Source organism: Trichomonas vaginalis, chromosome V (assembly GCF_026262505.1).
Source record: "Trichomonas vaginalis G3 chromosome V, whole genome shotgun sequence".
NCBI lineage: Eukaryota > Parabasalia > Trichomonadida > Trichomonadidae > Trichomonas > Trichomonas vaginalis.
Window position 1 is genome coordinate 2,148,484 of NC_067207.1, and position 24,990 is coordinate 2,173,473.

At 35.5% G+C, this 24,990-nt stretch overlaps 14 protein-coding genes and 6 pseudogenes across 20 annotated transcripts, besides 6 other annotated features; 10 read left to right on the forward strand and 10 right to left on the reverse strand.

Annotated features, from left to right (window-relative positions):
* Window positions 1-1,129: 1,129 nt before the first annotated feature.
* Window positions 1,130-1,151: a mobile genetic element.
* Window positions 1,130-1,151: a terminal%2Cinverted (terminal inverted repeat of Kolobok-1_TV transposon ID:TVAGG3_0013400).
* A 117-nt stretch (window positions 1,152-1,268) lies between these two features.
* Window positions 1,269-1,298: a mobile genetic element.
* Window positions 1,299-3,658: 2,360 nt separating this feature from the next.
* Window positions 3,659-3,756: a terminal%2Cinverted (terminal inverted repeat of Maverick-3 transposon ID:TVAGG3_0264810).
* Window positions 3,659-24,830: a mobile genetic element.
* Window positions 4,315-5,054, forward strand: TVAGG3_0264820 (annotated as a pseudogene). The gene has a single exon. A coding segment is annotated over exon 1 (740 nt).
* Window positions 6,797-7,258, forward strand: TVAGG3_0264830 (uncharacterized protein; the record flags this gene model as incomplete). The annotated part of the gene is made up of 1 exon (XM_051228433.1): window positions 6,797-7,258. A coding segment is annotated over one exon (462 nt), but the record flags the coding sequence as incomplete, so codon positions are not given.
* On the forward strand, window positions 7,302-7,791 carry TVAGG3_0264840 (uncharacterized protein; the record flags this gene model as incomplete). Its single annotated transcript, XM_051228434.1, has 1 exon — window positions 7,302-7,791. A coding segment is annotated over one exon (490 nt), but the record flags the coding sequence as incomplete, so codon positions are not given.
* On the forward strand, window positions 7,953-8,535 carry TVAGG3_0264850 (annotated as a pseudogene). Its single transcript has one exon. A coding segment is annotated over exon 1 (583 nt).
* Window positions 8,956-9,372, forward strand: TVAGG3_0264860 (annotated as a pseudogene). Its single transcript has one exon. A coding segment is annotated over exon 1 (417 nt).
* TVAGG3_0264870 lies at window positions 9,388-9,837 on the reverse strand (annotated as a pseudogene). Its single transcript has one exon. A coding segment is annotated over exon 1 (450 nt).
* On the reverse strand, window positions 11,049-11,963 carry TVAGG3_0264880 (organellar and viral DNA polymerase type B; the record flags this gene model as incomplete). Its single annotated transcript, XM_051228435.1, has 1 exon — window positions 11,049-11,963. One exon carries the CDS (start codon window positions 11,961-11,963, stop codon window positions 11,049-11,051), a length of 915 nt encoding a protein of 304 aa, XP_051098165.1.
* Window positions 12,711-12,911, forward strand: TVAGG3_0264890 (uncharacterized protein; the record flags this gene model as incomplete). Its single annotated transcript, XM_051228436.1, has 1 exon — window positions 12,711-12,911. The coding sequence occupies one exon, from the start codon at window positions 12,711-12,713 to the stop codon at window positions 12,909-12,911; it is 201 nt and encodes a 66-aa protein (XP_051098166.1).
* On the reverse strand, window positions 12,940-13,524 carry TVAGG3_0264900 (uncharacterized protein; the record flags this gene model as incomplete). The annotated part of the gene is made up of 1 exon (XM_001293028.2): window positions 12,940-13,524. One exon carries the CDS (start codon window positions 13,522-13,524, stop codon window positions 12,940-12,942), a length of 585 nt encoding a protein of 194 aa, XP_001293029.2.
* TVAGG3_0264910 (uncharacterized protein) lies at window positions 14,254-14,550 on the forward strand (the record flags this gene model as incomplete). Its single annotated transcript, XM_051228437.1, has 1 exon — window positions 14,254-14,550. One exon carries the CDS (start codon window positions 14,254-14,256, stop codon window positions 14,548-14,550), a length of 297 nt encoding a protein of 98 aa, XP_051098167.1.
* On the forward strand, window positions 14,573-15,158 carry TVAGG3_0264920 (annotated as a pseudogene). Its single transcript has one exon. A coding segment is annotated over exon 1 (586 nt).
* On the forward strand, window positions 15,191-15,871 carry TVAGG3_0264930 (MazG nucleotide pyrophosphohydrolase domain-containing protein; the record flags this gene model as incomplete). Its single annotated transcript, XM_051228438.1, has 1 exon — window positions 15,191-15,871. The coding sequence occupies one exon, from the start codon at window positions 15,191-15,193 to the stop codon at window positions 15,869-15,871; it is 681 nt and encodes a 226-aa protein (XP_051098168.1).
* TVAGG3_0264940 (uncharacterized protein) lies at window positions 15,921-16,184 on the reverse strand (the record flags this gene model as incomplete). Its single annotated transcript, XM_051228439.1, has 1 exon — window positions 15,921-16,184. The coding sequence occupies one exon, from the start codon at window positions 16,182-16,184 to the stop codon at window positions 15,921-15,923; it is 264 nt and encodes an 87-aa protein (XP_051098169.1).
* Window positions 16,912-17,895, reverse strand: TVAGG3_0264950 (annotated as a pseudogene). Its single transcript has one exon. A coding segment is annotated over exon 1 (984 nt).
* Window positions 18,726-19,085, reverse strand: TVAGG3_0264960 (uncharacterized protein; the record flags this gene model as incomplete). The annotated part of the gene is made up of 1 exon (XM_051228440.1): window positions 18,726-19,085. A coding segment is annotated over one exon (360 nt), but the record flags the coding sequence as incomplete, so codon positions are not given.
* Window positions 19,105-19,257, reverse strand: TVAGG3_0264970 (uncharacterized protein; the record flags this gene model as incomplete). The annotated part of the gene is made up of 1 exon (XM_051228441.1): window positions 19,105-19,257. The coding sequence occupies one exon, from the start codon at window positions 19,255-19,257 to the stop codon at window positions 19,105-19,107; it is 153 nt and encodes a 50-aa protein (XP_051098171.1).
* TVAGG3_0264980 (phage tail repeat-like family) lies at window positions 21,441-21,881 on the reverse strand (the record flags this gene model as incomplete). The annotated part of the gene is made up of 1 exon (XM_051228442.1): window positions 21,441-21,881. A coding segment is annotated over one exon (441 nt), but the record flags the coding sequence as incomplete, so codon positions are not given.
* On the forward strand, window positions 21,900-22,454 carry TVAGG3_0264990 (uncharacterized protein; the record flags this gene model as incomplete). Its single annotated transcript, XM_051228443.1, has 1 exon — window positions 21,900-22,454. A coding segment is annotated over one exon (555 nt), but the record flags the coding sequence as incomplete, so codon positions are not given.
* TVAGG3_0265000 (uncharacterized protein) lies at window positions 23,011-23,286 on the reverse strand (the record flags this gene model as incomplete). Its single annotated transcript, XM_051228444.1, has 1 exon — window positions 23,011-23,286. One exon carries the CDS (start codon window positions 23,284-23,286, stop codon window positions 23,011-23,013), a length of 276 nt encoding a protein of 91 aa, XP_051098174.1.
* Window positions 23,513-24,331, reverse strand: TVAGG3_0265010 (phage tail repeat-like family; the record flags this gene model as incomplete). Its single annotated transcript, XM_051228445.1, has 1 exon — window positions 23,513-24,331. The coding sequence occupies one exon, from the start codon at window positions 24,329-24,331 to the stop codon at window positions 23,513-23,515; it is 819 nt and encodes a 272-aa protein (XP_051098175.1).
* Window positions 24,740-24,830: a terminal%2Cinverted (terminal inverted repeat of Maverick-3 transposon ID:TVAGG3_0264810).
* Window positions 24,831-24,990: the final 160 nt, after the last annotated feature.

Sequence of the window (24,990 nt, forward strand, 5' to 3'; positions counted from 1 at the left end):
TTAAAAATGGAACATTTCTGTCTTTTCAAAATCCCAAAATAACGTTTCTATTCCTCTCAAAAGTAAAAATAAACTTTATTGGGGAAAAAATATTTTTATTTTCCAAAAAAAATGAAAACCTTAAATGCAAATCTAATTTTGATGCTTTTTGTTTGTGATTTTTTGGATTTCGAAAAAAATTTGAAAATTCAGACAAGTTACCATTAACACTAATACGTTTCAGCGAGTCGGTCCCATCAGAGAAATTTTCATAAATCGGCGATATAATTTATTATTTCAGCAAAATATTCTCAGATCCAACTAGAATAAGGTCAAATTATACAAATTTAGCAAAGGCTAGTTATCCTACCTATTCAATTAACTTTAATTTTAAATAATTCAAGACAATTCTCAAAATTACCTTAATAATCGCGTTCTCTTCGCAAAATGACGATTCATCATTCACTACCAGCATAACTGAGGGCTTGTGCTCACAGAATAATACAGATAATTTACTTATTAATGCAAAATTTAGTACCAAAAGGTAATCATAGAAGATACAAAAAAAGTTTCTTTATTTTGATTGCTGATTTTATTTCTTCTAAAATTTACCAAATCTAAAAAATCCAAAATTGAATGCTATTGAATTTCATGTTTATGTAACATATACTATTTATATATAAGGAATAAAAATTTTATAGTTTTAATCAAAAATAAAGGTGTACTAAATGCATACAAAACAAGGTATTTTTTACTCATCCAAAATATGTTAACAGTGCTATTTATATAATCAATATCCGAATTTCGAAATCATTTTGATGAAATCTTTATTTTAAAATTGAGTTGACTGTTAAAATCACCCGAGAAGAGGGATTATCTCAATGAAAAGTACATAAAATAGCAAACGCACAAGATGGCACTATGCAGCTTTATATTGTTATACAGGATGAACATATAAAATGTTTGGAAAACACTTACTTCGTTCTACAAATGTGTATCTCTTTATATCAAAGATTCTTCTCAAATTATTGAGAGACTTCTCTCAAAAAAAGGAAAATTTGATAACTAAAAAAATTATGGCATAACCTCTCGTTTTGCATAGATATATATTTACATGGTCACAGAGCTTATTTTCATTGTCAAAACTTAAAAATTTTTAGTGGACTATACCCTTAACCTCATTGTGTAAACACGATTTGTTTTATTTTATGGTAGGTTCGCAAAGCGTTTTACATTTATCAATGGAGCGCGTAATAAAATTGCGGTTGAAAGTTACAAGCTCTCAATTTGAGTAGGTGACAAAAGTGCATACTCTTAAACAACCGTCGGATTTCCGGGTGAAATCGTGACACACTTTCGTCTTTCGTAGGCAGTGGTGGTTGTTACAAAAGGTAACTTCGAATGTAGTGTGAAATCTGCAAAAAAAATTCTGAAATTTGAATGGAGAACACAAAAATTGAATAGTTTACGTCAATAAAAAAGAGAAAAATGAAGCCAATGTGTCTCGAACCTAGGACTTAGAGCAGCAATCCCACTGTTTATCCCATTACACTACATGCATCTCTCACCTCAATGAATTAGATCAACTATATGATAACTTTTTCCCCATTATATTCTTGTGGAAAAGTGACAAATAGCAACTTTGACCCTCTCTCCTCTCAATTTTCGTCCCTTTTGTACGTTTATTATAATTGTAGCATATTGTCATCAAGCACGCGACTAACCAGCAAAGACGTGTCCTCTAATTCCGTCCCTAGTTCAAGAATCTGGAACTATTTAAGCAAAAACATTCGATTTCAAAATCAAGCATTCTTTATTCAACGAGTAAAACATTAAAGTATGATTTGTCATACACGGAATAATGACAAGCTCTTAGAGTATGTTTAGTACAGAGTTACTGCCAACTTGAGTTCTTGAATTTGGTAAGTTAGAACAAAAGAAGCCATATGTCGCATCTAAGGACTTGTACTTATCAGAGTATTACTAAATGTTTAAGAATGTTAGTTATTCGTCCCAAACTCGTACGTTTCCACGCGAATCTTGATAATAAATATACTATTTTGGACTTTTTGCAATAAATCTCTTTTTACCACATTAGCATATCTGTGTGTATGCTACTTAACCTCTTTAGAGACCATTAAGATAATGTTTTTTGATACTTTTTCAAGACTATGCCATAAAGTAAACTAATAATTTACAAAATGATATTAAAAAATTTAATTTTATTATGCTTTTATAAATATTGAGACTTTTTAGGACTATTTTAAAAATGTAAATAGATCAATCATTTTAATATTAGATAAGATAATCTAAAGACGTCAGATGTTTCAATAACTTCAGATCAATGACTAATATGAAATTTAAGATTTGTGTTAATTTAAGAATTAACAATGGAATCTGGTTTAGAAAGATGGAAAGCATAGAGAATCTAAAGGATAAGAGAGATTAAATACAAAATGCTGCATAAAAAGGCAGATCAGTGAGAGAAATCATGAGGTTAAAAAGGAACATTCAAATTAGAATATAACATTGCATATTACAATATTAATATTAAAGATAATACTGCACATCATTGTGCAGTGATCCATAAATCAATATTAATATCTCATATGATAAAATCTAATATCATATTACAATATTAATATTAAAGATAATACTGCACATCATTGTGCCATTACACTATTTTAAATATTTTCATAAATAATGACTTACAAGTTAAAAAAATGTAGAATTAACTGCATGATCCAATATTGGACCGAATGTATGTTTGAATCTATAACTGAATTCATTAATGACAAAAAAGTGACTCTATAACTGAGTATCTGGCTGACAATATGCCTGAAAGTTTGAATGTGTCTAGGAATATAACTGACAGTTTGAGTGACATTTTGAATGAGGGTTTGGTTGTCAGTATAACTCAAGGTTTGAGAGAGAATATGACTCACAGTTTGACTGACAATATGACTTAGAGTTTGAGTGACAGTATGAACAACAGTTTGGGTGATAGTATGAACTACAGTATGACTGAGAATATGACTGACAGTTTGACACACACGATGACTTACGGTTTTAGTTAGAATAAGACTGACAGTTTGAGTGACAATATAACTGACGGTTTGACTGACAATATGACTGTTGATTTGAGTGAGTGTATGATTGAGAGTTTGGGTGACAATATGACTCATAGTTTAAGAGAGTGTATGACTGATGGTTTTAGTGAGAATAAGACTGATAGTTTGACTGACAATATGACTGACGGTTTGACACACACTATGAATTAGCTTTTTAGTTAGGATAAGACTGATAGTTTGACTGACAATATGACTGTTGATTTGAGTGAGTGTATGACTGACTGTTTTAATGACAATATGACTGACGGTTTGAGTGACAATATGAATTACAGTTTTAGTGAGAATAAGACTGATATAGGGTTGTTAAAAATATCAAAAATTAGCGTTTTGAAGACACCATGGTGTCTTATAATTTTCCCTTCCTTATTGGCGTGTAGAAATAAATGCGCCAATAGATTGAAGAAGAAGAATTGTTTTTCTCTTAATGAACTTTAATCCTTTTGATATAAGAATATTAAAAATATTAATATAATTTCGATTTCGGAAATTAAATTTCCAAATTTTTTGTCGATTTCGGAAATAACAGGATTCCGCATCCAACACGCAACAACAAAAAAAAAAAAAAAAAAAAAAAAAGGTAGTGGGGCTTCCAGGCACTTCGTGCCTTCTAGCCCTGAGGATGAATGAGTATAATGAAGTTTTTTTTTCTTGGGGGATGGCTTCCAGGCACTTCGTGCCTTCTAGCCCCCGAAGATGTTTTTCCCAAGACCCAAGAGGAGGACCGAACCCCAGCCGACCAGCCGTTGACTTTTTTGTCAAGACTTCTTCGTAAATGTTTTGTCAAGACTTCTTCGTAAATGTTTTGTCAAGACTTCTTCGTAAATGTTTTGTCAAGACTTCTTCGTAAATGTTTTGTCAAGACTTCTTCGTAAATGTTTTGTCAAGACTTCTTCGTAAAATCAGACAAAAATAATGTTTAGGGTAGAAGGTTAGATATAACCTCTTTTCTAACCTCTTTTCTACCCTCTTGAATTTTCAAGACTTCTTCGTCATAGGCACGGAGATAGGACGGTTATTTTACAAAACTGACAACACTTTGACCGAGTAGTTTTTTGTGCTGAACAAAAAGTGTCATATAAACATCTGTCAAAAACCGCTTTTTAACTTCACTTAAAATGCCACGTAAGCTACGTAAGAATATACGTAAGAGGAAGGGAGCATTGAAACATCCAATAGTAAAACTGACACCACAACAACAGTTGCAATGAAAAGCGCAGAATATATAAAAGCTAACAATGACTGGTTAGATGCCCAAGCCAACGCTAAAGCAGCCCAACTCATAGGGTCAATAAGGACAAAAATACAAGCGGATGAAGATAGTTCAAATGAAGCTTTAACAAATGCTGACTTTAAGAACGCTTTCGAAGCTCTTCATAGTAAGGTGAAACAAGTGAACGACTTCTCATCTGGAAAGAAACTGAAGTCTGAAGGTTTCGACAAAGAGTTAAAAGAAGTAGCACACAAAATATGACGAAAATAACAGATGCAGCAACGAGACAGGCAGTTCAAAGTGCCTATGACGCCGTTAGAGCAACTGTTGTGAAAAGTCAAGAAAAAGAGTTACAACAGACCAAAACAGACCTAGTAAATGCTTTCTTAAAAACGAAAAGTCAGGTAGGACATTACGCTGCAGATGGAACATATGTGCCAGCTGGTGGAACTTATATACCACCAAACCCTCCAAGAGAAGCACCTGCACCAGGACTACCTAAAACATTTACATCGTCACATGGACATAGACACAGGCATGCACCAAAACCAACACAACAACCAACAGTTCAAAACCCTGCACAACAACAACAACAACAACAACCAACACAACAACCAACAGTTCAAAACCCTGCACAACAACCACCTCCACAACCAACAGTTCAAAACCCTGCACAACAACAACCACAAACAGAGCAAGGACATAAAAGAAGTAGAGAACAAGGAAACCAAGAATTCTTAAAAATGCTTAAAGAAGAGTGTGGTTTCCCAGATAGTATTGACTTTAGTGACAGATATAAAGAAGCTATTGGAAAGTTCAAGGATGGAAATACTGACCCGAACCTATTTAGCTTTATGGCTCAGCACCAAAACGGATATAATCTCAAACCTGGAAAATACAAGCTCGCTAAGGGATATGATTTAATAGCATATCATCCAAATGACATGGATGAATTTACTCCGAGATATTTGATGTCAGAGCTAAATGACAATTCAACTTTCGTCATGAAACGCGTAAAAAATAGAGGACGGAACGAAAGAACAAAAGCTTATGAATGCGGATGACGTAGATAGGGAAATTGTTGAAAACGGTCTCGGAATATATGAAATGCCAGCAGATGAGGTACAAGAAACTCCACAGGAAGAAGTTCAGATACAACCAGACATGGAAGAAATAGTTCAGCAACAACAGCTAGAAGAGCCTGAAGGAAACGAACAAGTCACTCCTTTGGAAACTAACTTCACAGAACTAGATGAAGATTTGGAACAGCCGAAAAATCTTGACCCTCAACAAGAGCATGAGGTGAATATGGAATCTTTCCAAGAGTCTAAGAAAGATTCGGCTGACATAGTAGAAGAATATCGAAAAATGTTTGCCGACATACAAAAGACTCCAACACCAGATGAAAATATTCAGCATAGAATGGAAGAACTGAAAAAAAATGTACACAAATACAACAACCCTTTTTACTTACGAGCATTTAACGTTCAATCTTCGGATGAACTCGGTGAAAATAAAAGGTTAAATTTCAAGAAAACATATAGAAATGAAACATTGTTTAAAGTTCATTCAGAACCTAACCAAGATGGAAACAAACCTACTTTTGTTTCTGCAGACGATGGAACTACAATGAGATGGGGTCATAAAGCTAACCCGGATAGGTGGTTCATAAACTTACAACCTCAATTCCAAGAAGTTGTAGACGCAATGGAAGTCAATGGTGAACCAGATATAGCTGGTATTTTAAGCGCGGCTTTAATGCCATTGAAAGATATGAAACATGCAGATATTTTGGACCAGTATGAAATGAACATGGCTGATGGAAATATAACACCTGACGTTCTAAAACATTTATCTAGCTTTGGGTATAATGTTAAACTTGGTCGAACACAACCCTGTAAAAGTGAACTCATATGTCATCGCACCTCGTGAAGTTTTGAAAGAACTATTGAAACTTTTGACAGAGGCAGACGATATAAACATCAAAGAAATAGAACCCGACATTGCTTGCTGTGTGTTTCATATAATGTCATTGACAAGATATACGTTATGAAAGGAGGTGAAACGTTGAACTTAAAATATAGTTTCCCAGACGTCATAAAAATATTTGACGACCACAACATTTCATTAAAATTTAGTTGCTAAGTAAATGGCAGAAGACATAGTGGTTTATACTATTACGACTAAAAACCCTGAGTCATATAATTCTATAACAACAAACTTACAAAGTTCCTCAAGGACGATATTGTAAACTGACCTTAAACACGATGACGACTAAAGCCTGTTTTGCTCTTTTGACACCAGAAGACTTTGTTGTTGTGAATGGTAAAAATACTTCTTTGAAGATACTTACTCAGATATACCACCAACAGGTTTTGTTGACTTATTTAATACTTTAAGGACGGATGTAACATGTGCTGCAACTAGAGCAGGTTTCATTATGTTTGGATGTCCGACCGAGTTTAGTATAAACGATATGAGCTATAATACAAAACTTATATCTGGTTTTTACTACCAACAGTTTCCTATAACAGGAAAAGGTGTCATACAAGGTTTGTCTGTTCCATTGACTTTAAGTACACCTATTTTATATATTGTTTCAAACTTAGGTTCAAAGTGCTATTCGAATGTCGACAGAAACTACTATGACCAAAAGATACTCATGCGTATAAACAACACTTTCTCTGCTGGTTTGCCTATTGTTCATTCGAATGCAGAGTTTTCAGCTTTAGTAAACTCAAACACTTTAGCAAACATAAACTTAACCTTAGTTGACGCAAACTTTGTTCCTGTAAAACTTTTATGTCCTATGTATTTGTCAATGACGGCAGAAAGTTTCGAATTGGAAGATGCAACTGGTGAAAGTATTGTATTACAAGAACAACTTCAACAACAAATAGCTCAAGAACAACAAATGCAACAAATAGCTCAAGAACAACAAAGTCAAGAATAAAAAAAATATTTTTTTTATTTTTATAAAAATGTACAGAATAGATGTTTCAGATTTTTATGACTTCCAAGCGTTCAGAAATATGTGTCCATTTCGAGACTATAACAAAGCAGTCGAGAATTTGAAACGTTTAGTCATTTATGTCGACTCTGCCCCAGAATGTTATGTCATGAAAGAATGGGATGTTGTCTTTAACAAACCAAGAGCGACAATAGTTTCAGAACAAGAATGTAGACAGAAACTTAAGAAAATAAAAGTCGTACAAGTTGGCATGAAGATGTTAGATGCTTGGGATATCTTATTGTCAAAGTTAGAAGATTTTTCAGTTCGTGGTATAAAGTTCTATACACCTTCTCCAAACTTCTATTCTATCTTCACTGGATATAAATATGAACAAGTAGAATGGAAAGAAAATATTATAGAAGCTTGGTTAGACCATGTCAAAGAAATTATATGCAATGGAAACGAAAGAGTCTATGAGTATATCTTATGTTGGTTTGCAAACATCTTACAACATCCAAGTGCTAAAAATGAAACTGCTCTCATTATAATTGGAAAACAAGGAACTGGTAAGAATACTTTCTTTACAGATATTTTGTGCAAACTGTTAGAGGGCTATTCGAATCCGAATATGACAAACTTAGAAAACATCTGCGGTAAATTTAACTCTTCAATAGAGAATATGAAACTTATAGTATGTAACGAACTTCAAATATAGATACAACAAAAGTTTTGAACTCAGATGCTTTGAAGAGTCTTATAACAGACAAAGTTGGAGTTGTTGAAAGAAATATAAAGACCAAAGAGTTTGTGAAAATGTTGCAAATTTCATCATGGTTTCAAACAACGCCGTTCCGATGAAGTTAGAAAGTTCTGACAGAAGATATGTAGTTGTCAGAACGTCAGATTCTCATATGCAAGATACAGAATATTTTGACGACTTAGCAGAAACTTTGACATCTGACTTTTACAACCACTTGTTCTCATATTTCATGACATTAGATATTTCTAAGTTCAATCCAAGACAAATTCCACATACCGAAGAAAGACAAACATTGTTAGAAGCAAACAAGAGTGTATATGAACTGTTTATAGATGAGACTAACTTTGAGTGTTTAGATGAAAGGTCATTGTACGATGAATATAAACAGTATTGTCAAGAGTATGGTTATATGACAGCGTCTAAACGAACATTCTTGGCAAATGTCAAAAATCTTTTAGATGTTCAGAACGGCGTATATACAAAGAAAAATTTTTATGAGTAAATTTTAAAAAAAATATTTTTTTATCCGATAGAAAAGATGACAGAAAAATTAACTTTTTACATAGCGCCAGACCCTTCTTGCCCACATCTTTTTAAGCCACAATATATAGACATAGAACTAAATAGAGAAAGCGAAATTCTACAAACAGAAGAAAGCGAAATTCCACAAACATATAGAGACCTAGATAACGAAAATGGATATGCGCTATTCTGGTTAGATTGTCCTTATGAAATGTATGAAAAAAAGGCTTTATATGAAGAATATAGAAAATATTGTCATGAAAACGATAAAAGACCAAGCTCTAGAGAAAAATTCTATGCTGGTATAAAACATCTTTTCGAAGTTCGGAATGGCAAATATAGAAAGAAATAATTTTTATGAGTAAATTTTAAAAAAATATTTTTTTATCCGATAGAAAAGATGACGAAATATATTTCAGTAAATAAGTACATGACAGAAGTCAAAGAAGAACTAGACCCATTCGCTTATTTGAATGTTTACTTCTACAATTTTGAAAAGTCTACATTCAGCAAAGTTTGGAACATCGAACCAGTTAAGTTTGCTATTGTGACTAAAAATGGTGCGAAATTGAAGACTTAGACATAGAAGGTTTGTTAGCAGTCAAAGAAAATTTTGACAGAAGGTTTCAAACCTTAAAGAAGGCAAAGCATACAAACTTGTTATACCTTATGAACCAAAGAAAGCAGACGACTATGAATATTATGAGTCTAAGATAGTTGAAGTTCAAGGTAAATTGGGTAAAAAGATTTTAGAGTCTAAGCCAGTGTTTGCTCCTAAAGAGGAAGAGAACATTGACATTGACCAGAAATGTTCTAAAATAAAATTTTATTTTTACATGTCAAATTTCTTTTTCTCTGGAACTGGTTCAGGTTCTTTCTTCTCTTCTTCTACTTTCTTTTCTTTCTTTTCTCTCTTCTTCTTCTCTGGTGGAGTTATGTCAAATTTCTCCGAACCATATTTCTGTAAAAGTTCTTTGTCCTTTAATAGCTCATCTATTCTGTTTCCTATTTCATCTTCAAGAACAGCGCATGTGTCTTCTTTGCATTCTAAGAACTTTTGTTGGACTTCATCTTTCCAAGAGGCGTCATCTCTGTCAACAAGTCTGTCATTGACAAACTTAAAGACTCTCTGCCTAATGTTTTAGGTTCTTGTCATATTCCCAGAAACAGAACTTTAGAACAAATTCACCTTTCTTGTTTACACTATGTAAGATTTATGGTCGACAGATGTTTTGCTGTCAAAAAGTTTGTCTCGAATATAGATAGCGAAATCGCTAGACATTTTCTAAAAGATAAAATTTTTTAATTTTCTAAAAATATGTTTAGAAAAAAAGTTTGCTGACATTGACAAGAAATTTGAGAATGTTTTAAACAAGACAAGAGGAATTAGAAATGCTCAGATAAAACCCATACATGACAAGTTCCTATTTGCTCAGAATGGTATAACACGGTCTAATCGCACCACCTGGGTCGGGTAAGACTTTCACTTATCTTAAAATGGTGCACAACAACAAGAACTAGATGAGAAGAAACCCATTCTATGAGTTAGTAGTCATTTGTAGTACTTCTGGTCAATTTGACCAAACCGTAAATTCGTTCAAAGATATTATAAAAAAGTCTAAGTTAGTATGTATAAAGGATACTGAGTTGTTAGATTGGATAAAGAAGTACCAAAGAAGAGTTTTGAAGTACAATGCTATAAATGAGTATGTCAATTCGAAGTTTAAAGACAAATGAGGAAATGCAGAGAATATTAGAGAAGAAACACTTCAGAAACAAACAGAAAGATAGAATACATTTCGAAGAAATTGCAATCTACGATTGGAAGACTTACCCTCATAGATGTCTTCTTATCTTAGATGACTTTGCTTCTCATCCTTTGTTAAAGAACAGAGAGACAAGATATGTGTCGAATTCTTAAGAAGCTCAGACACTTTAACATCTCAGTTTCATTTGTGTACAGACAGCAAAGAGTTTAAGTAAGGATGTTAAAAGAATACTTACTGATATCATACTTTTCCCTGGATTGTCCGAAGACGATTTCATGGAACTTATGAAAGAGTCCATGGCAGGTAAGTTTGACAGACATGAACTATGGGAGAAGTACAAAGTCATACAAGACCCTCATACTTCTTTCAGAATTCACATCTACGCGAACAAAGTTCAAATTGTAAAAAGTCAAGCTTGAAAAATAAAGAGTGCATCTACCCTACTTGTTTGAAGTTGTCAAAATACTCTCTTATTTTTTACGATTTTCATGAGTTTTGGCTACCCCTGTAAAAGTCGGTCTAGAGAAATTTCATGAAATTTGGTCATTTTTTTCAGCAAAAATATATTTTAGGGTAGAAGGTTAGATCTAACCTGTTTTCTAACCTCTTTTCTACCCCATATGTCATTTTACTCAGAATTTTACTCAGAATTCAATAAAAATATATTTTAGGGTAGAAGGGTATATCTAACCTGTTTTCTAACCTCTTTTCTACCCCAGTTATTTTATAAGCGTTTTACATGGTAAACATTGTGAATTCGTGAAATTCTAAACAATTTCGTAGCTTCTATTTCTTCTGTCAGTACATCGAATGTTTTAACTATGCCGAATGTTTCTTTATATTTCTTCTTGACATCAGATAGAAGGAAATCGTCAGCTGTTGGATAGTTTTTGTTCAGAAATGTCAGCATGTCCATTTTATCTTCTGCTGGTTTCTCTACTTCTTTCTTTAAGTCAGCATAGTCGTTTCGCATACGTTCTATCTCTTTGACGGAGTAGTTATATTTCCTCATTGCTGCTTTACATTTTGAACATTGTGGGTTCATTTTAGCATTGTACATTGAAATCTTACCTGCTAGTATGACTAAGGCGTCAATTGCTCTCTTTAACTCAAAAGTTGCGGGTTTTATCTGTTCATTCCATATCTTACCTCTTCTATCTTTATCTCTTATCTGCCATACACATTCAGCAACTAACGAAACAAAGTTGTCGTAGGTCTTAAACTCTTCAGATTTATATATGTCAGAGATGTTCTTATATACCATGTCGCAATCTTTGTCCATGACTTTGTGGTTGCAATGAAATCCAAGAAACTCATAGTTAACCTTACGTATGAACTTCTTTATTTCTACTGAGTCAGTTGCTTTGACTTCTATTTCATCGAATTCTGGAATAGTAAGCTTTTGTTGTTGTATTTCAGGAAGTTTAGGTAGATGGTCAATAATATCCTGCATTTCATAAAGATATTCTTCATCTGTTTCATCTTTTGCACTACAGTTTAGATCTCCTTGGAGAAGTTCCTGCTTTATCTTCTGGATTTCTTTTTCGAAAGTATATGAAGAAGGAATGAAGCTTTTCATCTCTACTAACATTGAAGTTGGGTTCATGACTAACGAGTTTGGTGCTGTTGTTGCTAACATGTTCTTACAATAAAAATAAAAAAATATTTTTTTAAAAAAACCAACTTTATTTTTTATTTCGGGAAAACTCATGACAAATTCAAGAGGGTAGAAAAGAGGTTAGAAAACAGGTTAGATCTAACCTTCTACCCTAAAATATATTTTTGGGTGTAAAATTCAAGAGGGTAGAAAAGAGGTTAGAAAACAGGTTAGATCTAACCTTCTACCCTAAAATATATTTTTGGGTGTAAAATTCAAATTGTAAAAAGTCAAGCTTGAAAAATCTAAGTGTTTAGTCTTAGTAAGATGGTAGCTTCTTAAAGCATATGCCGTCCTTGAGTTTTATGTACGTGAAGAGAAGTACAATGAATTCAATTACGAGTACAATTGCAATGACAACTAAGGCAACTATTTTTGTCTTTTGCCAGCAAGAGTACTTCTTCTCTTCCAATGGTTCGGCAGAACTATACTCACTCATGAGAAATGCCAAAACGGTTTAATAGAAAAAGTGTCATTTTTTCATGTCCGAAGACTCGAAGGTGCAACACTTCCAAAATACCGACGAACTCAGAAGAGCAGCATGGCAGTATCTTCTTGACAACTTCTTTGAGTTCTCCAGGTACACCTTGGAAAATGCTGAAGAACTCCGACACAGAGAATTTGGAGAAATTGCACTCCAATACTACCTTGACAAACAAAGGGTAAACAAAGGGTAAACAAAGGGTAAAATAAGACTAAAAACTTAACGTTTAAAAAGTGACATTTTTAATGAGCTCCGAGTCACCGAGAAAACTTGGTCAGATGTTAGCAGCTTACTTCCCTGAGGAAGATGGAAGCGTTACATACGTAAGGTTCAAAAACAACGAACCTGGAATTGCGTACCAAATTCGCAATTACATGACCATGGAAGAGTACGAAAGGTTTCTACAAGAGAAACCAGCTCTAAACAACTCAGAAAAGAAAGAGTAAAAAGTTTAACTCGTAATTGTTTATTTTTTTACTTGTATGGGCAAGCTGCAAGAATGAAGTCGACTATCTCAGTCTTTGTCTTGACCAGTTGGACTGCTCTTGCGAGTACGTCTGTTTTGCGGTCTCCAGCTGGTGTCTGACCTTCGTAATTGCGCATGTTCTTGAGAGCTCCAACTGTAAATGATTGTAGGATGAAGAGTCTCTCAGACTGCTTGAGGTAGTCTTCACGGTCACGAACCGAATCTGTGGTACGAGTCGAATCGGTCGATTTGAGGGAAGAGACTGAAAGCCTGTCATCTTCCATCGGGGCTGTGGCATAATCTTTGCGTAAGCGGTTCAGACCTTCTTCGAACTCTTGGTCTCTCTTCGATTTGGATTGAGATTGGAATTGCTGGGGTGGAGCTTGCTGGAACATCCAAGGGTTGGGGAAGTAAGGCATAGGCTGAGGAGGGTAGTTCGGGAAGCCTTGTGGTGGGTAGTAACCTTGAGGTGGAAATTGGTAGTAAATCGGAGGTACTTGCTGGAACTGAGGTTGCTGAGGAGACTGTTGTGGTTCTGCAGCTTTCGGTTCTTCTGGTTTGGGAATGGACTCGGTTGGTGGGATGTCGGACATTCGTCTGTGGCTTAACCGTCGGACCACAACGATAAAAATCTCTGCTACTAGCAGTACTGCTACTGACAGTAGCAGTACTTTTACTGACAGTAGCAGTACTTTTTCTGACAGTAGCAGTACTTTTACTGACAGTAGCAGTACTTTTTCTGACAGTAGCAGTACTTTATCGTCGAAAACCCTCTCAAATTTTCCTTTTTACTGCAAGTAGCAGTACTTCTACTGACAGTAGCAGTACTTTTACTGACAGTAGCAGTACTTTTTCTGACAGTAGCAGTACTTTTACTGACAGTAGCAGTACTTTTTCTGACAGTAGCAGTACTTTTACTGACAGTAGCAATGGTCGAGGTCGAACCTACCGACGAGGCAATTTACCTAATTGAAATTAACGAGCTTGTTAAAGACTTCCTCAGGCAGAATGTAAAAGGCAAGCTTGTTAACTGTTGGATAACGGGAAGGGCTGCCTTGAATCTCGAGACTTCGACTGGAATTCCAATTCAAATACCAGACGGGACAGCCTACGACGACATAAAGCAAGCAAAGAAAGAAGCTCTTCTCAAGTTCTTTGCCAAGCGTCCTTGGATACAACTTCCAAACAGAGAGAACCCTTTCCCAAGAATGAGCCAAATTCTCAAGGGTCTCCTTCACTTCTCTGGTCAGCCGTTCTACATAACCTGTGAAGGCGACATCCAACCAATCCAGTAAACCTTAACGTTTAACTTCACTTTTTTTATGTTTTTACTCACACTCGTACTCAACAGGTTTGTGTACAACTATTTCAACTGTGAACCTTGTATTGACCGGTCTTCCTGTAAATGCAAGTTTGGTCAATACACAGTTTATGGTGGCAAGAAGGACAGTGGAGAATGTTATTCTGACATCTGTTGTTGCGCTCGAGAGAGAATTGAAATTTCAGAGCCACCTCCCCCAAGAACTCCAACACCAACACTCAAGTTGCCAAAGACTCATGTGAAGAAGAAGCCTTCTGGTAAGTTTCTTATAGCCATATACATGGCACGCTTTGAGTAAAAACATTTTTTTCATTTTTTGAATGAAGCAAGTTAAATTCGTCCCACACCAATCTCAATGGACCGATGAAGAGTTTCAAGCCATGCTTGAAGGTGTTGAGAACGACATAGACGGCGAACTTGAAGGAGCTCAAATCACAATTGCAACCAAAATTGCACAAGTCAAAGAAGAGATAGCTCCACTTAAAGCTACCAAAGCTACTCTTGACCTCATGGATACTTGCCGTTTAGATGTCAAGAGAGGAATAAGACAATTAAAATTAAAACTCTTAAATTACGAAGCTATACTCCAGAAGTTAGCAGAAATGAGAAGACTTTACCAGAGCTACTTACATGTAAGGGACTTACCTTCAAGCAGTCCGACCAAAGATGAATTTTCTGACATTGTCCCAATTTTGTCCGAAAGTCAGCTCAGATGTTTTGAACTGCTCCCAACATATCCAGAATATGAACGTTTGCCTGAACTCTTCCGCAATCTCAAAAAACGTTTTTTGGTTCTCATGTTCGAAACTTTTATCGAAGAAGAACAACAAACGTTCAGAAGAAGAACAAGATATTATTTTAAACTTGTTGTATGACTTAACCGTCATAACAAGCTTTTTGAAGTAAAACCGTCATTCTCAAACCACTTCATTTTTTCGATGTCCGAACAAGCACCGAAGCCGAACACAATAGCAGATGTCCTTTCAAGGTTGCCAGACAAGCGCCCAGTTCAAATTCAAATTATGCATTTGAAAGCTCATCTGACAAACACCGTTAAGACTCTCCAAAGTAGTCTTATGGAAGAGATGAAGGGACTTAAAGGTGAGTTCCTCATGAACCAAGCTTCCAATGAGAAAGTCCTGAACGATTTAGCGGAAACCTTGCGCATTTACGCGAGAGAGAACCGAGACCTTGCCAGACTCATCTACCGTTTCTTCGAAGAGATAGACGCCATCTGGAAGGTACTCGGAAAGGACAGAACATGCAACACCGTACTTCGTGAGTACCAAATTGAAGAAGGTATTATCAAAGAAGAGGAAGAAGAGGAAGAAGAGAAACACGAAGAAGAGGAAGTTTGGGCAACCCTTGTTGCCGATGACGCTTACGAAATTTCCCAACCCTACCCATACAAAATCCGCAACAAGGCGACAGGCAAGGTTCTTACCCCAGTCCTCAACAACTTGGGACACTTGACCCTTACCCTTCGAAATTACGGTACAATTTCCATGGGAAGGCTTGTCGGTATGCAATGGGTTCCAAATCCAAACAAGAAGACGAAGGTCAGACACATTGACGGTGACAAGCTCAACAACCGTAAGGAGAACCTCGAGTGGTTCTAAGAGTAAAAAAATTTTATTTTAGGGGGAAACCCCAAGTAAATTTAAGTTTTTAGTTGCGTAAGCGGCTTAAATTAATGGTCATTTGCAAAATTAGTTCCTGACCTCTGAATTGAACTCTTTCGTCATCCCAGTTGCGTAGGAGGTCGTCCCAGAGGAGTTGGTAGAATTGCCAATCCAAGGACGATTTGTCCTCCCAGGCATTGAGGATGTACTGCTCGTAGAGTCTCATGACCTCTGCCTTGCACCAGACACCCTCTCCCTTGGAACGTAAGGCTTCTTCGAAGTGCTCGAATGCGATTGGCTGCGGGACCATCCGAAATGACACTTTTTGTCCGTTTGGTCAATGTTCGTGTCTCGTGCCATAGTCGACGAAAATACAGACAAACAGGTTATATATGGTTTGAGACCAAGAATGGTGTAACTCGACCTGTCCGATTCAAAGACTCCGAGGGCGACCATGAAATTAAACGGAAATTAGCTAGGAAGGAATATAAAAATTTTTTATTTCATGCAATGTTTTATTTCTGTGCCGTCTTCTTTAACACCCCAGTACTTACGCTTGGAGAGGACATGAACTTCGGTGAAAATTTTGTCCAATTTGAATTGACCCATCTTTTCACCGACCATTCCCATTTCAATGAGTTTGTTGTACCTTCTTCGTTCGTCATGAGTGCGTCATGTTCTCATAGTAAACCTTGACTTTGGATTTGACTTCGGAGAAGAATTTGTTGTACTCGTCAAGGACTGCTTTTGCGAACTGAGGGTAAGACCAATGTTCGACAATAGGTTTTAATGTGGTTACTAAGCCACTTTCACCTTCGGTAAATTCGTATTTCAAAACAAAAGGAGAAAACCTTTCAACAAAGTTGTCGACCTTCTCATAATGTTTACTCTTCATCTCTTGAGGTTTTTTAATGGAATACCCCCATGTCGAATTCATAAGCAATTTTAATGTCATTGCAAGTTTGGGGTTTGAAGCTTTCCTAATATCATACAGTTGTTGTATGACTTTTCCAACTGTATAGTTCCTTCCTGGGAACTCACCATCTTCGTTTGGAATTCCAGTCGGGATATATTGGACGAACCTCATGTACGCAGCGTTAAGGTCGACATAGTATATTTTTTCGTATGAGTCGAACTTATCGCATCCAATGGACCAGTTTTTGGAAATTCAAGCGAGTCTCTTATCTTCTGAGAAACTTCTCCTGTTATCTCATAAACATCGTCGAAGCAACCTGTTTCATATAAAACCTTCTGACCTAACTCAGATGCTCTCCAATACAATTTGACGTCAATTGGATGTCTCAATGGAAGTTTGTTTATAGCATCTTGAAGTTCTTGCAACCTCATTGGAAGTTCTTCTGGTTCAGGTTGGTATCCGAACAATCCAACTCCTTTTGGAACTGTGTACTTCTTTTGTACTAGAACTTTGTCTGGAACAACTTTTGGTCTTGCTAACAGTGAAAAGTTTGTTTCGTCTTTTGGTACAAAAGTTTCTGTCAGCTTGTCATCTGGAATTGGTTCCAACAAACCTTTCTCGAAAAGAATGTTACAGCTCTGACAATGTTGCACTTGCCTTTTCCGAACATAAGACTTTCGTTCAACATGAAGTGGTTGTGGACAATTACAATCTTCAACCATGGTAAGTCTTTGTCAACAACATAGTCGTCATGTGAAGAACCTTTCTGTAGGAATGTTGACTCGGATATTGACATTTGCCAACGGTGCAATTTTTGCCAATTGACCTCTGAGAATGTACCTTGTCTTCACACATGACTCAAGATACTTCATCTTCTCTCTGTAAAAGACCAGAGTTCCTGAGACATGTAAGAATACAAGGTTCATTGACAATTTTTCAATTGAATTGTAAATTCCATACCTGTCAAGTCAATGTCAGACTTATTTATGAACGGGAAGTATCCAGCATGTTGTCTGACTGCTTGAGGGTTAGGTTGGTACCATTCGAACTTGACACTTGCAATTCCTTCAATTGCATTCAAAATGTCTGAGTCGGAGTCAACCATTTGTTCTCTCTTTGTAGTCTTGAAAGCGTCAAGAAGTTTGCAGCTGTTTGTTCATTGCCATGCGCATAGTAATATGACCATCCAAATCTGTTACGGTTAGTCTGAGATTGTATCCTTTCTTATTTCCGTCTTGTATGGCAGCAAGTACTCCCATGAAGCCTTCTTTGTTCTTTCCTTCGTCAAAGTTTACTGTAAAGGTTCGACCTGAACCATTTTACTTCTAACTTCACGATACTTTTCATATGCATATCTTGTTCTTTCCATGGGAGCATGACCATCTCTCACTACCTTTTTTCCTTCTCAAAGGATGCAATTGTTCGTCATGTTTCCAGTAGAATCTGGCAAAGCCGTCGTGTCCTTCAACTTGAGGTTCACTAACATCGAAAGGCATGTCATAAGACGTTCTTCTTCTAACCTCTCTAGTCTGTTTGGATAATTTGCGCGTGCTGTTTCTAGTCCATTTCGTAGCGAAGACCAGCAGTTTGTCATAGACTTTTATGGGTCTTCCCTTCCTATATTTAAACTTCTTCGAAACTCTCCAACCATATCTTTGCAACTCTGCTTTTATTCTAGCAGATTTTCTATCCATTCTATATGGGGGCATTTTTATAAAAATAAAAAAATGTTTTTTCTTTACTTACATAACCGCCTGCTGCCATAAGTCTTTGACGCCAACCCATACCAGCTAATGAAGGTTGACTAAACTTTGGTTTTGGTTTATCTTCAGTTTTTGGTTCTTCTTCTATCGGTTTTTCGTCACTTTTCGGTTCCTCTGACTTTACCTCACTTGCAGGATGTGTGTCAACATCTTCATAAATATCATATGCCATTTGTTTTTGTTTTCCTTTCAACTTTTTGTGTTTGTTGTAAAGTTTAGAATATTTCGACTCTAAGTCAATGAGATGTTCTATAATGAACTGTTGGTCAGTGAAGTAAACTTTTCCATCTGTTGTCTCGAAAGCTCCTTCAGACTTCAATATTTTATTTGTGAGAGTCTGTTTCTTTTTTGAGATACTAGCCGTTCCATTTCTATGAAAAGTGACTTTATAGTTAGGGTTTGTATTTCCAGACCTGGCACTTTCTATTATTGAATTTTTTTCTTCATCTGTAAGTTCTTTGACAGGTTTTGACAATGGTTCTGAACTTTTTGTTTGTGGTGTCAAATCTACCGTTTCAACTTCTTCGGTCATTTCATCTCAGTAAAAAATTTTAGTTTGGTTTGTTTTCAACTGGTTGTTTAGGTTTTTTAAGTCGGTCTAAAACTTCTTGAGGTATAGGAAGAACTTGACAAACACGTTGTGTAACTGCTGGAAGCCGACAAATCCATCTTGAACCCATTTGTCTCAATGCTGTATTGTTCATTTCATCTCAGTAAAAAATTTACATTCCCCACGTTTGAGGCGGTTGCGGTTGGTTGTTGTTTACCCATTGTTGTGCATGGTTATATCCTCTGTTAAAGAATCTTTCACCTTGGTCCATATAGTGCCCTGCTTGGTTATAGTAGTCATTTGCTTTGTTATAGTAGTTTCCTGCTTGTCTTCCTACATTGTCCATCCATCCTTGAACTTTTCCTCTTGTTTCAGGATTTGGAATAAGATTTGCTGCATCTCGTGCTACATCCCAACCTTTCTGTACAGTTTGTATAATAGGTTGTGCTTTCTCTTTCAGTATACCTAATGTACTCAAAATCTTCCTTCCAATCCAAATACACCTCTGGCTATGTTCCCACTGCGTAAAAATCTAGATGCACTCCTGCTATTGCACCAAATAAACCCATTTCTTATGGGTTAAAAATGACGAATCCAAACAAGGACCCGTATGTTTCTAAAGCGACAAAGAAAGCACTCATGATAAAAATCTTTAGTTCAACACCAAATGCTTGGTTTATGGATATCTTGGAAAACATTCCGAGGTATAGAGAAGATGGACCACCATATGGCTAATATTTGTCGGTCAAAACACAAGATACTGTGAAGCCATACCATTATGTCCAAAAATATTTTAGATGTGAAAACTGCTTTGACAATATTCGTTGACAAATACCATCCAACAAAACTGACATCTGACTGTGAAAGTTCTTTCAAATCAGATGATTAAAAACTATCTGCGTTCAAAAAATGTAAACCAATATTTCATTGTCGACCAAAACCATTCTGCTCTTGGTGTCATTGACAGTTGTATAAAAATCTTAAGAGACTTAAATCAACCACAAGGTGGTGAGGTAGATGAAATGTCATATGACGACAAATATAGACACTTCTCCATGGCAAAGATGAGACAAGTTTTAAATATTTACAATAACCGTAAACAAAAAGGTTTGGGAAACCACTCTCCCGAAGAAATGAAAAACAACCCTGACTTAGAGAAAGACTATATATTTAATAATTTAGTCAAAAGAGACAAACAAGAAAGAATGCCGGGCTTCAAACTTCAGAAAGGTGACAAAGTAAAAATAGAAATACCAAACGCGACCCATATGAAAATACTATTGACTATGACAACAATGGGAACCCGACAGGTACTCACATTCGTGTTCGTAAAAATAGAAGAAAGTATACAAGAGAATATTATGAAGTTTTAGGCAAACATGGCAAAATGTACACACTGCAAGCAGAAGATAAAACTACTATTGTCAGACCTCGTTTCAAACTTGTCAAAGTTCAAGGTGGTATACTTTCAAAGACAGTTCCTAACAAATATAAGACAACTCCTGACGAATATGCTAAAGAAGTTGAAAATGACGACTAAGCATTTCTATACCATGCGTAAACTGTCATGTAAGGTGGCATGTAGTCTTTACTTTGTCCTGTTGTTTGCGTATACCCTGAAACGCGATGTGTATGGTTTCCTTCTCCCTGTGTGCTACCCAGAAACAATTTATAGCAAACTGAACGTTGTCTTTAACATCATATCCTTTACCTTTTTCATTGCTGACCAATCCCAAAATCTATGCTTATGCCAACCTGCTTGAGATGTACTTAAATCTATGTAGTGACTGTGCGCAGGTAAGTTTTCACCTGAAATCGTTTTACTTCCACCTGTTTCCTTTGAAGAGTTTGCACAATACAAAAACCTGTCGACTATTTGAGTCCAAGTTCCAAAACCAAGTACTACTTCTGGTTTGGTAGAGTTCATTGACGTATAAATAGAACCTATAGGATATACTGTTTGAAGTATTTCTGTCTTTAACGTTTGAAGCTCTGTTTTGTCAGCTTTTTTATCATATAAATCTTGAGCAGTGAATTTAACTTTGTTTTCATCCTCCATGACATAGACATTTCTACATTTAATGTCTTTCATCGTTGTTATGTCATCCTCCGATGTTAAACCTTGTGGAAAGTTAGGAGGTTTCCAATTTAATACATCCCACCAGTTCCATCAGGTTCTTCAACCGTTCCTGCAATATTTTCTATACCAACAGTTGCGAAGAAATCGTGTGTATGTCCAACGTCACTTTTCCTGTTTAAGGTTTCTTGTAAGTTTGTAATATTTGCAATGGTATGTGTATGAGTCTTTTTAGAATATTCTTTGTCAGCTCTTGTCACTTCACTTGACATTTTATTGTCAACATATGTTTTATCCGCTTTGTCATCTAACATTTCTTGAAGTTCATCTACGTCATAGATGTTATGTGTATGATGTTTTTGTGGGTATGTTCTATCTGTCCATGCGAGAATATAGTCTCTTGTTGCATCTACATACTCTTTGTCAGCTTTGTTGTCAATATCTGCCTTCAAAAGAAGTTCATCTATAGGTTTCTCGTTTAAAGTTCTTTTTGTTGGATTTATACAAACAGTATGGTTCTTACTGTCTTGAAACAGAAACTCGTCTGTCAATGGATTTATCGTCAGTTTTAAGTTTCCTTCTTTCAATGACTCAGATATCTTAGAATAGTTTGAAAAGTTTGTTGTGTTCTTATTTAGAGCTTGTACAATGAGTTGTCGGTTGTGTTGTATTTCTCTCATAGACGCTGTTTCTTTCGACATTTTTATTCTAGATAAAATATGCTTTCAATAGAAAAAGAAAATTCAAGAGTTGCTACAACTAAACCATTAGATGAACTTTTTACTAACGTAGGTCAAAAGTTTGAGACAGAGACCGTAAAGCATGAAGGCTATCGTTTTGACTACCCATTGAGATGGCTAAGAGACCCATCCGTCACAAAAGCTGTTGGCTTTCGTAGAATGAAGTTCATTTCAGAAGCCATACATGGTTTCCCATTTACGGTCGCTTTTGAAGTTCGATACTATAACAAAGAAAAACGTACGTATGAGAAATTTGAACAGGGAAAACTTTTACAAGTGAATTTGCTTGTAAACTTAGAAACAACTCTTCAAGCTTTTCAAGAAAAAATAAACGATATCTATCTCGAATATGCAAAACAGTACAACATTGACGAAGGAGAGTACCATCTCGATATTATATATGACAGGAAAAATGCAACTGTTAAAATCAATAGAATAGAAGACCTTGGAGAAGACGTTTATATTTCTACAAAATATAACAACTTGGCATGGTATAGATTTTTGAGGATGTTAAATCAGCCTGCAGAATATCCAGTACACCCGAACTTTTATGAAGTCGAAAACCCTAATGGAACATATGAAAATGTTTTCGACTCAGATGCTATTATAGTTCATGCTTCATTTTCTGGTGCACAAAACTCTTTTTTATGCTTGGCAAATGACTTTTACGAAAAACCTACAAAGCTATACGAACCACCAAGTGGAAGTATTTCAGACTTTCAAGTATGGTTTACTACAGATGGAAGAAAGAGAATAATTCCATTATACCACGCGTTTTACTTAGAACTTAGTTTCATATACAACTACTATCGAACGGTAAAAATATGATTTTTAATACGGTTGAGGTGTTGGATTTGGTTGCCAACTAGACTGTGGTGCAGGTTCAGGCTGTTGTATAACAGGAGCTTGTTCTTCTGGTTCAGGGTCTTTAGGTATAATACCAACGAACTGACCTACTCTTTTACCAATATTTTTGACACCGTTCCATACTCCTCTTCCGACAGATTTTTTCCATTCCATATACCTCTTCCAACATTTCGAAAGAAGTTTCCTATTCTTCCAAAGAAACCCATTTTACTATATGTAAAATCTAATGTCCGCCTAGTCTCTTACGTTTCCTGTTGAGTTCCATAGCATTCTTTAACTGGAGCTCATACATTCTGTTTCTCCTCTGGTAGAAAACATACTCTGGGTCAACTCCTGTGTTCGCGTCATCTGCATAGAGTTGTTTATATCCCACTTCAGGGTTTGTATAAAACTCTTTCCATCTCATATTTGCATACCATGGTGGCAAACCTAACGCAGCGTCATTTGACATGGCAGTTTGCATTTGTACATCTGTTGGCACTTGACCATAGTTTGCCATTGCAGTTTGTATTCTAACTTCATTTGGAATATTCTCTGGGTTTGGTTGTCCAGGTTGCTGTGCATTCGCTAAGTTCTGTGCGTCCATTTAATATTAGATAAAAATATCTCTTACGAGTACATATACTGAACATTTGCAGGCATTGGTTCATCTTCATATTCTCTATATCTTTCTGCCACGTCAAATAAGTAAATGACACAATGGAAAAAACCTAAAACAAGTAGTCCTATTTCAAACCACATTTACTTACTAGTAAAATTTCTTTGTTATGACACTTTCTCCAGTTTATAGGACCTCTCTCATATTCTATCTTATCGTATCTAAACTCATAGTCATGTATGTCCTCTAACCATCTCACGACACTTTCCAAACCACTTTTATCGGATGTAAAGTAAAAGCATGGATGGTTATGTAAAACGTCTAAAGTTTCTAAAGAGTCTCTCAAAGTCCAGTCTACTTGGTATTGAAAATCCCATGTGTTATAGAACGGCGGGTCCACTATAAAGAAAACATTTTCCTTGTCTTTATATTTTTCATACAACTCTGTCCAATGACATCTCACAAACTCTATACCCTCAATATATTTTTCTATGTTCTCTTTGAAAACATTTGTATAGTTAAGATATAAAACTTTTGACATAAGTGTTTCAATGTCATGAACTCTTATAGCACCACTATATAATAGTCTAGCAGATATACTATCCCAGTCAATATACTCTGCCTTTTTCAAAACCTCTCTGACAGTATTTTTCTTATCTAATGGTATACGTTCCATCTTACCTATAGGTATCTTTTCTTTTAACTCTTTCAATATATTGTTTGTGTCTGGAATATGTTTGAGACGGTCCATATAGTTGTCGAAGTCATTGCATATAATCTTTGAGTCAGGAAATATTGTATGGCACAAATGAGATATATAGAAACTTCCACCGAACAAGTCTACAAATGTTAGACCATTCGGTAGTTTCTTAAGTTCTCTCAATAGAATATCTTTACATCTACTCTTATTTCCAAAGAAGGGTAACGGTGGTTTTGTAAAATTCATTTTATATATATAATAAAAATGTTTTTACCTGAAAAGTGACAGAAAAGCGGCTTTTGACAGATGTTTATATGACACTTTCTCAGTAAGGACATATGGGTAGAAATGAGGTTAGAAAAGAGGTTAGATCTAACCATCTACCCTAAAATATATTTTTATTGAATTCTGTATAAAATTCTGAGTAAAATGACAGATGGAACACATACTTTTTCAGTAAGGACATATGGGTAGAAATGAGGTTAGAAAAGAGGTTAGATCTAACCATCTACCCTAAAATATATTTTTATTGAATTCTGTATAAAATTCTGAGTAAAATGACAGATGTTTATATGACCCTTACTTGTCCGGTTATAGGACCTCTCTCATATTCTATCTTGTCGTAAATAAAACTCACAGTCATGTATGTCCTCTAAACTTCATTTATACTAAACATCTTCGGGGCTAGAAGGCACGAAGTGCCTGGAAGCCCCACTACCTTTTTTTTTTTTTTTTTTTTTTTTTTCAACAAAACACAAAACACACTTTTTGGTTCGTTCATCGTTTTAATCGTAATTTATGTAATACATGATTTGGATAAATTTTACAAAAATAGAACCTATATTATATTCTTTTCAAAGATTCTTGCAAATCATCAAAAATAATTGTATTTTAAAAAACGATCA